The sequence below is a fragment of the Neltuma alba genome, unplaced genomic scaffold, assembly GCF_004799145.2.
Source record: "Neltuma alba isolate B1F8T4 unplaced genomic scaffold, ASM479914v2 tig00013508_pilon, whole genome shotgun sequence".
In the NCBI taxonomy this organism is placed as follows: Eukaryota; Viridiplantae; Streptophyta; class Magnoliopsida; order Fabales; family Fabaceae; genus Neltuma; species Neltuma alba.
Genome location: NW_021637731.1, coordinates 61,688 through 72,145, shown reverse-complemented (window position 1 = coordinate 72,145; position 10,458 = coordinate 61,688). Strand labels below are relative to the sequence as shown.

At 34.2% G+C, this 10,458-nt stretch overlaps 1 protein-coding gene and 1 long non-coding RNA gene across 3 annotated transcripts; one reads left to right on the top strand and one right to left on the bottom strand.

The window, feature by feature from the left end:
• The first annotated feature begins 1,216 nt into the window (after window positions 1-1,216).
• On the top strand, window positions 1,217-1,793 carry LOC114737885 (uncharacterized). Its single transcript, XR_003739473.1, has 2 exons — window positions 1,217-1,265; window positions 1,380-1,793. It is a non-coding gene; the product is annotated as an uncharacterized LOC114737885 (long non-coding RNA).
• Window positions 1,794-3,196: 1,403 nt separating this feature from the next.
• Window positions 3,197-6,280, bottom strand: LOC114737884 (E2F transcription factor-like E2FE). Of its 2 annotated transcripts, none has more exons than XM_028925871.1 (11): window positions 6,124-6,280; window positions 5,961-6,028; window positions 5,540-5,592; window positions 5,369-5,446; window positions 5,173-5,229; window positions 4,939-5,044; window positions 4,488-4,561; window positions 4,322-4,394; window positions 4,168-4,229; window positions 3,602-4,013; window positions 3,197-3,292 (listed from the first exon to the last, which is right to left on the bottom strand). In XM_028925871.1, exons 1-11 carry the CDS (start codon window positions 6,207-6,209, stop codon window positions 3,204-3,206), a joined length of 1,158 nt encoding a protein of 385 aa, XP_028781704.1. In that variant the 5' UTR covers window positions 6,210-6,280; the 3' UTR covers window positions 3,197-3,203. The 2 variants fall into 2 exon arrangements, with proteins under 2 accessions (XP_028781704.1, XP_028781705.1); XM_028925872.1 differs by having other exon boundaries at window positions 4,494-4,561; window positions 6,124-6,279.
• Between the last annotated feature and the right edge of the window lie 4,178 nt (window positions 6,281-10,458).

Sequence of the window (10,458 nt, the reverse complement as noted above, 5' to 3'; positions counted from 1 at the left end):
TTCCTTGTATCTTGCCCAATTCCGTCGCACATCCCCCCACCTATTGGCTAATGGAAATGGAACTAATAGTTTCCAGCATTAGTGGTGAGGTTTATATTCACCCATCTGCAAAAGCGCATCCTTCTGCAAAGGTAAATTTTCACCTCCCATTATTTGACTGTTAACTAGAAGGAATCTTGACTTTCACGGTCATGTCAGTCGCTCTGTGCTTGTAGCCACGATAGTCCCAATTTTTCACGTTTTTATTAATGGCTGCCTTATCTGTGGCATGAGCATCCATTGGTTAGGGATCTTTTGGTTGATGCACATTATTTGTGTTTTGCAACTTCTTTAGTTAAGTCATATGCCATTTTGGCCCCCCAAAAAAAAAAAAAAAAAAAAAGTCGGATGTTGCTGTTGCTGACATTCAAAAATAGAATAATGGCAATAAGTTACTATTTAAGTGTTAATTCTTTTTCCATTAAACTGTACATATCTGTGCCCACAAGAACTCTTCCTTACAGGACATTACTTGGTTTGTAACCCTCATTATCCTAGAAAAAGGTTATTTATGGCCAACCATTTTTTAGGCTGCACGTAAAGAGAAATTAATTCTTTCTTTATCTTCAAATTGACTCATATAACTATGGTTGAACAGATTGGCCCGAATGTATCAATATCTGCAAATGCTCGTATAGGAGCTGTGCAAGGCTTATTAGTTGTATTATCCTCGATGGTGTTGAAATTAAGGCAAGTGTAAACCTTCATTGGTTTTGAAACGCACACGTAGTTTTTCCTATTCCTGTGATTATATGTTTTTTTTCTGACAGGAAAATGCGGTTGTCAGTCATGCCATTGTTGGGTGGAAGTCCTCCATTGGAAAATGGGCTCGCGTCCAGGCAAGTTCAAAAATTGTAACTATAAAGTTAAATGTTCTGTTCATAAAGGACATGCATTTTTCCCTCCCTATTACTGTTAATATTCTCAGGGCTGCCTGTTGCATAGACACACTTTGAGTGATGCAGTCTTGGAAAATGGAAATCCATCTGTATGACAAGTTGTTAAACAGACTCCTTTTTGGAGTATAACATAGTTCATTAATTCTCATATCATATACAATTAAGCATAGTCTAACTTCCTAGTACGCAAAGACACTGTTCAATTTCACTTCTGGATAATCCTTGGTTAATTCTACCATATATTATTGCAATTTGTTTACTAAATTAAACCAACTAATGTTCAGGCTAGTGGAGATTACAATGCAAAACTTGGCGTCACAATTCTTGGTACCTTTTTCGAACCTTCTATGGATATTCTTTCTTTTTTTGGTTATAAAGGACCATAACTAGAGCATTTATATATTTTACTTTGTGGCAACTTTGTTTGCATGTTGCATCCAGGTGAATCTGTTATTGTAGAAGACGAGGTTGTGGTTGTTAATAGCATCGTTCTTCCTCACAAGACCCTAAATGTGGGTGTTCAAGATGAGATACTCTTATAGGTCCTCCTCACAAGACTCTGTTTGATTCCTTATAGTTGTATTTGCTTTTTATTATTGTTATTATTACTAGTGGGTGACAGTTCCATGTTGGAAGCCAAGGACAGAAAATGTAGCGTGCTATTTATTGCGTTTGTAAAGTGACCTTTATTGATCAAGCTGTTGGTTGATGAGCATGGACACTACTAATTGGTGTTCTAAAAAAGTGCACTGTGCTATGCCGTTTAAATTCTCCAAACCAGTATCCCCGAGAAAACCGTTTTCCCAGAGAAATGTAATTAATAGCTGTTATAATAACCCCTTTGGTTATTAATTTGTAATCATATTTTGCATTAAATGCTAAATATAGTCTTGAAATTCACATCATCAAGTGGGATATCAGACTATTCAAGGGCAGAGATGGGTAGGTCATTCAAGAATTTGAAAGACGGACATAAAATTGCCAGAGCATTTCGAAATTGTGGGAGACTAACTTTTTTAATTAGACTCAACTCTTTCCCATTAATTGAAAGAATCAATGTTGAAGTAACTTAGTTATTACTATGAGCTCATCACAATGAAATAACGACTTCTCAGTAAAAGAAACAAAAGGTTATCCATCAATGACTTCTGGACATTAATCTCAAAACTAGTTAAAAAATTAGGTGAAATTAATTATTTTTCATAAAATTTTAAAAAGATTTTTAATAAAAGTCATTAATTAGAGAGGTTTGGTTAATTAATTAAAAAATTTACAATTAATTTAGAATAAGTGTAAAAAATAATAATTTAAACAAAACATAAATGTAAGATCTTTATTGCAATGCATCCTAAGTATATATATTTTGAGTATTTATATAATTTTGAGTTATGTTGATCGTGTATTTTGACGGTATTAACAGCTATCGTTTTTTTTTAATTAATTTAAATGTGAGTAAATAAGTGAGGGTTCTTATTTGATAATCCTGAGGGGGAATTTTACATTGAAATTTCCCAGTTCGAGTTTGTGAATTATATGGGAAAAGAGAACTAACAAAGATTGTTACCAGCATAAGTATTAAGATACACGTTGGTAAAAAAAAAAAAAAGATAGATACGAGCTTTTTTTGGGGTCCAAATTAGATACTAGTTAAAGCCGCAATCATGTCAAATTTTGATAGGCAAATCAAACTTTGGACCATATTCTTTGGCAAACGCGTGTAATTTATCAAGTCTTAACCCCCAAAATTTTATCCAGCATTTGTTATTAATTTATTTCCAACTGAAGCCTTTTTTTTTTTGTTGTTGCGCCAACTGAATTCATTTTATTACTAAAAAAATTTTACAAAATTGCAAAAGTTCTAAAATTTATCAGTCTTTTTACAATGTTCGCTAAAAGTTCTTTCGGTGCAGATTATTTTTGACCGAAATTTAGACTAGTATAAGGAAGGAAGTTGGCTTTTCTCTTTGTAATTGCTTCACAAACTAGAGGAAATGCTTGGGCTCAAACTTCCCAGAACACTAATCATTTAACATAAAACAGCTAAAAATGCCACTATATAGAATAATATCACCCAAAAAAAAAAAAAGAACGAAAAAAGAATCACAAGAACTGCCTTAACTGATCCTAACTAACTTCAATTTTGCAGAAAGATCTTTAACAATTTCTTGATGGCAGCTCTATGCTGGCGCACGGAGAACATGCATTTCCAACATTAGATTCTCCTGAGAAAGATGTACCTCGTTATTTGACTACACCGAACAAAAATTACAAAATATGGATGGGCCTCTTGCCAGCGACTTCTGAGTACCATGATTTCCATGCTTCCATGTAATGACTGAAGAGTTCTCTCAAAGCTGCACGATAAGGATTTCATATCAGACATCAAATCAGTTGAATATTCAAGAATATATCGGTATCAAATCCATTTGACGTCGAATAAATAACGCCAATCAACTAAGAAATCAATCTTCATTACTCAGGAGTGGGCAAGTGGCCATCGAATAAGTTAAGAGCCACCAAGCAATCACATGATCCATGACTATTCTCAGTTTTCCTCATGAATCTAGAACTGATATAGCCCTAGGACAGATGGATCTAAGCAACTTCCCAACAAAGTTTCAGATTCGACAGTGTTTATAAAATATAATTTAAAAAAAAAATACCTTGGTTTTGATACTGTGGACGATAGGCAGTTGCCAGGCTATCCCAATCATGGACCCGCTTGGCATTATTATTCTCAGAGGCACTCACTTTGGGGACGAAGGCGGGAGCGAAAGGACCAAACTGATAGCTCCTTGAACTCTGCTTTGAGTCCTCCTGATCTTGATGGCTTTTGTCTGCCTGACCGAGCCAACTATCACCATCCACTTTGTTTAATATCTTAGTATTGTGGCTTGAGCCCCCACTAGAGAATGAATCCACTTTACTCCTCTTAAAACTGATGTTTGTGATATCATTACCAAATATCCTTTTCCTGGATTCGTTGGGTTTTGAATTGTGAATAGACTCATTCTCTATCTTCCCCTTCAAGCCGAGCCATCTAAAAGCAGGTTTTCTCGTGTCTGATGTATGAGTCTACAACCATAACAGATTAGTCAAAAACTTACAGTTGAAACAGAAAACGATATGCAACTTTAATTTCAACAGCAGTTAACGCAAAGAGGCAGATATATTACCACTGCCCGCTCAATTCTACTTCAAAAAATAACAAGAAAGAATGGAATAGCACCTTCTCAATGAGGTTCATGGAGGACAGCACATTCGCAATATCATATAGACGTCTTACTTTCGCTGAAAGGTCAAAAGGTCAAAAGATATAAGTGAAAAGTTCAACGTTTCTTTCTCTATCACTGGATAATGAATAACCGCAGTAAAGTATTTACTTCTCATTATTGACGTATTATGGGCATCTCCTAGCAACAACCTGGCAGCTTCATCGAGGGAAATCAACTCCATCTGTAGAGTGATTGTTGGAAAGTTTTAACAAGACATAATAGATTTGGCTAGTAGGAAAATGGACCGCTTAATTATCAAGAAACTGATGGTAACCCTCACATTATGGCAAACAAAGAGCTTGACAAAATTCTGAGTGAGAAGTGCCAGAGACTTTTCCCTTCGGTTATCTGCAAAGTGCAATTGAAGCAGTGTCAACCTTCAGAACCAGTATAGTGCCATTGCAAGATGTAACGAAATCCCAATGCTTCACAGTTCAAAACTACAAAATTCATCAAAGCTTTTTTTGCAGGCAAGACGTAAGAGAACCTATTATGCTCCCTAAAGGCAAAAGCAGAGCCCGCCGCTTCCTACAGAAATGGCAACCCAGACTAAATATGAATAAAACGAAAGAAAGTTACCTTCCCCTCTCAAATTCATGGTGTTATTTTTACCATTCTAATACAATGAAATGCAATGCGACATATTGACCATAAAACTAGATGCATGGGCAATTTACGATTCAAATTGTAACTGAATTTTAATCCATGGAAAAGTATTAAAATACCATTCTTCGTGGCTTTGGGAAGAGTGGAGTTTGGACAAGACTTGTCATTCTGACTTCCAGTACTAGGATTGGACAATGTTTCTTCATCGTCCTCATCGTCTGATACCTGAAACGGATTATTGAAGTCAAACAGCTCATATCAGACTAGTATAACCCTTCCAAGTTCCAACCAAATTTTAAGTGTCAGGAAGAAAAAATAAATGAAATAATTTCTGAAATTTCGACTCCACTTACTTTTGCATTTTCGTGGCCGCCATCAAAAGCATCGTAATTCTCCCTTGAACCTTCTTCCTATGATACAATTAGAAATTGAAATTATTGTCAATCCTTGAACCATCAATTTGATGCACGGCATGCACCTCGGCACATGACAAGTTCTCGGAAAATCTAGTCCTGAACAGAATTCTTAGAAGTTAAAAACTAAATTTACCTTGAGCTCCTGTAAGGCCCCAGGAATTGCCTCAAATCCTTTCCAAGTATATTGATTCTTAGCTTTTCTTGCAAGCACCTAAAAATTAACAGACAGCGCGGGACACATGAATAAGAAAGCGGAAATTAAGAGAAAACGGGAGGGAGATTTAAAAGGATTCAGGCACCTTACCCCGACACTCTCCAGTACATTAACTATATCATAGATCCGCCGCCTCTCGACCCCTGAAATTTCACCAAAATTGAAAGCAACAATTAGATCTATCCCAAAGGCAATGCAATATTCAAGAATGATAGAGTAGCTACACTATATTTTCCTTAAAAGGATGCATATTTCTACTTAAACTCTTATTTTTAGTCGTTTAAATAAGATAGGACCTCGAATTCGTAACGTTACTCACTGGTTGGATTCCTCAAAGTAGAAAGGAAAATATCAATATTCAAAAAGTTTCAAGTTTTTCTTGAAAAAAATGAACTTTTAACTGCTGAATTTTAAAGGGAACAAAATAGAAGAGAGTATCCGGAGACGGGTTCTTCAAAACCAAAATTGAGAGTTTACGAAGCTCCTCAAGCATAATCAGGTGCATAAATACCTAATCGCGCAGCCGCATCGTCAAGGCCGATCAAGTGAACGCTATCTCGATTATACAAGCTCAGGAAACTGCACGATGCGCATCAAATTTAAAACAAACGATGCCAAGGAGAAAGCTAGATGATATAAAGGAAGAAAAGAAAAGAGCAGGAAGGGAAAAGTACTTGGTGCACAAGAGGCCGAGAGATTTTTGCTTGCGGTTATAGGTGTAGTGCCTGGAAGGATCTACGAGTGCAGAAGAAGAGGCCATAGATTAGATCTGATGGAGCGATCCGTGAGTTAGAATTGGAGGGAAGAGAAATGGGGGGAAGAAGAGAGAGAGGGGACCGTTATGAAATAGGGAGGAAAAATTAGGGGCGTTTAGGAGAAAATGGCGGGGTCGGAATTTTGAAATTTGCGAATAGCGAGGGTTTGGATCTGATACCTGTCTTTCAATTCGTTTGTTTTATAGTTTCAGTATTTTCGAACAAGCGGGAATTTGAATTCTTGACGCGCCGCACCACCTACCTGTAATTACACTTTTCACCCTTGTTCGTTAGTTTTTCCCGGATGTGCTTTCGCTTCCGAATTCCCAATCATGTGGCTACCTACTTTACAAACATAAACATAATGGTTAATACTATTAAATAATGGTATCATTTTTCCTATTATCAACGGATCAATTGCCTGCCGTTTACACAATCAAAAGTTCAAAACCTTTGTTGGACACCGTGAGGCTAAGAATTCACTGTGCAAAATATCCTACACTTCTTCAAATGACTAGCATAAAGACCCGTCTCAAAAACAAAATTTAAACTATAATTAGTTAAACAGTCCGCTTACTTGTTTCCTTTGTTTAAACTTCCATAAAATCTAAACACGATTCAAAGACTTTCCGCCTATCACATTGCGGGATATTAATAATACTACTATTTTAGTCATAAATATAAAACTTATTTTGTAATGTAAAATTTATATTATAATTTATACTACAAAATATGTTTCATATTTAGAACCGGAGGAGTAGTATTTAAGCCTCTCTCAATCTTCAAACATCTTGCTCCCAGCTCACTGAGGGGAAAATGTCTTCACTAATGTTCGGTCCACTTCATTTTAGGGGGTATTTGGCAATATGAAAACCATGGTTTCAGAAGCACTTTTCGCAAAACGAGACAAACTCCTCCACATATTTACTTCGTAAACCGTAAAAGCACTTCTGAAACCATGGTTTTGTTTCTATCCAAACACCTCCATAGTTGGCGAGAAATGCATAAAACGGGAGAAGTTATACACAACTTGTTTGCCTAGTCCGTCCTTCCCAAAATTTCTAGTCATATACAAAATGTCGCAAACACTTGTTAATCACCATATCAGACTGATTAGGAAATCTAAAATCATAATCGAAAAGCACAATGTTCCTCTAATTCCACAGATGACAGCAGCACACGGCAAAAACACATCCCAATCACACAATTTCCCATGAAAAATTTATAAAAAGCTAGGGCAGCTCATCTAATATGAACAAGTTACCATTAGGGTGTGCTTGGAATCAAAGTTGAAGGTCTAAATGAATTTCTCCACAAGCAAAAGTAACTTTTTGAGTTAAAATATTGTTTGGGTTCACGTTTTCATAATCTGACTTTTGAGGCTGAATGAGCTTTTAGAGTGAAGTTCCATATTTTTTTGCTTTTCACAGGATGGTGCAATAAGAGAAGCTGCTAGAAGCATTAATTATGTTTTAGGGGGTGTTTAGATGAAACCAAACCAGGGCTTGGAGAATAGTTTCTAGGAAGAATAGATTTTGTAAAGAATAAATTTTGTGAAAAAGTGATTCTGATAAAGTGAGAGTGTTTGGATAGTTGTTATCAGAAAGACTTTTTATATGTGCAAATTAATAAAAAGGATATAAGTTAATATGATAATCATATGAAAGATAATTTTATAATATATTTTAATTTGAAGAAGTAAAATTGTTAATAAAATAATTTTTACTAACTTAATTAATAATATATAAGATAATATAATTAATAATGAATTAATATGTGTATATATATTTATAAATTATAAGATTAAATATGTTTATAGAAATTAACAGGAAAAATATTAATTTGCTTTAAATATTTTAAACATGAAATTCTATAACATTTTTTCATAACTAGTTTTTATAATAACATACTACCTCTCATCTTTAATATAATTAATTAATCGTTACTACGTGTGTAAAAATATTTATAAAGTATAAGATTAAAAATGTTTTTGAAAAGATAAATAATTTTTTGTGAACAGAAATAAAAAATGAATAAAAAGAAAAGTACAAAAGGCGGAAGATAACGTAACAAATCCTACCTCTAAACGTTAGTACCTCTTTTCTGATTGATTAAAAAAAAACATACTACCTCTGAACAGTGAAGGACTGAAGGCGGAAGAGTGTCAGATGCTTGCCAATGGATATGAGGATATGTTTTTTTTACCAGACACATATATCAGATGCTTGCCAATGGATATGATTTTTTTTACCAGACACATATACCCCTCATCTTCCGCCTTCAGTCCTTCACTGTTCAGAGGTAGTATGTTTTTTTTTTAATCAATCAAAAAAGAGGTACTAACGTTTAGAGGTAGGATTTGTTACATTCTCTTCCGCCTTCAGTACTTTTCTTTTATTCATTTTTTATTTCTGTTCACAAAAAATTATTTATCTTTTCAAAAACATTTTTAATCTTATACTTTATAAATGTTTTTACACACGTAGTAACGATTAATTAATTATATTAAAGATGAGAGGTAGTATATTTTTTATCAACATAATCAATAATATATAAGATAATATAATTAATAATTAATTAATATGTGTATATATTTATAAAATATAAGATTAAATATGTTTATAAAAAATAATTGAGGGATGTTAAAGTCATATTATCATTAAGATCTACTCTGATAGATACAATCACACTCTCTAATTTAAGCTAGAAGCAAAATAGATTCATTTTTTCTGAAACCATGATTTTGAATCCAAAACCATGGTTTTAGCCTGAAACCGCGGTTTGTTAATTTTTCTCCCCGTTTGACAAATTTGAAACCCAAACCATGGTTTAATCTCAAAACCATGGTTTCATCGTGTTGCCAAACACCCCTTTAGTCTCTTTTTGTATGCCTTTTGTATGTATTTGTGGCCGTAAGAAGACAAGGGCAAAGGTGCTACGTCGATGTACTATTTTAATTTATATTTTTTGTCTATTAAATATATCTAATTAAATATTTTCTCTGGTTTAAAAAATAAGATAAATTTTATCCATTTATTAAAATCAGTTTAAAATAATAAATATTTAAGGCATATATTTTTTTTTCAAATATATCATTATTAATGAAGAGAATAAATAAAATGTGCAACAAATGAATCAAAGAGGAAAAGAAATATATGGTGGCAAAGCTTGAAAAAACTCATTAAATGCTTAGACAAAAATAAATATTATCTTACGAAAAAACTCAGCTCCTCCAACAAAGTTTATTTTATATTTGAACAGTATTTTTCAATTTCTTCCTAATAAATTAATTTTATTGTCAATATTTCTTTTGCAGTTGTCACATTAAATACATATAATATCTCATATATATATATATATTACTTAATAAAATTCATGTCCTTTTCAATTATTTTATGTGTAAATTTACTTTTTTATTAATTATTCAAACAAGTTTCAGCTTCTCAAATTGACTTTTCTTAAAAAACCAATCCAAATATAAATCATATTACACTGCCTAACTTTTACTTGTGATTTTTACAGAAGTTAAATTGAAACAAAATGACTTCCCCCACAGTACCTTTCTACGATTCAATTGGTTTCATAGATCTCAGCCACGCCGTCCTATCTGATCCATCTTCACTTCTAGGAGCAGGCTGTGCTCTAATCTCCAAGATATCAATCCCCCCAGAGATAAGCCTTCATCAGTTCAACATTCTCTCTGGGTTGGCCAACAAATTCCAGCCAAAATTCCCAAAATGGAGCCATGTTCACACTCTCTGCATCTCTCAAACCATAGCCCCCATGCTCCTTGGATTTTCAGAGAATATTCCATCCAACCGAGAGCATCATCCTCCTCTCATTCGGCGACCTCCAAGTGAAACTCCTTACTTGAGTCAGTCTTTCTTTTAGCCCGGCACATAACGACAGTAGGAGAGTATTTTTGTTCTAGTCTTGCAGAAGAAACCCAGAGCCACCGTGCTGGAGTTCATAGTTATGAACTTATGCGAACACCCCAAGATTACACACGCAGTGTACATGCAAGGTTTGCCAATCCCTCTTTGTTGAAGGTTTAATTGCGATAAGAACCAAAGCCGCTTACAATCAGAATTCATTTTACTCCATGGGAAGAGCCTGAGCAGTAAATAATGCGGCGTCTATATGTTACGAGGCAACGAAATCGTAGCATCAAGCACCAATCCTTTGTTGACATTATCGATTATGCTCCTTTCAATTTTAAATGTAAAAGCTTGTAATCTAATTCATATTAAAAAA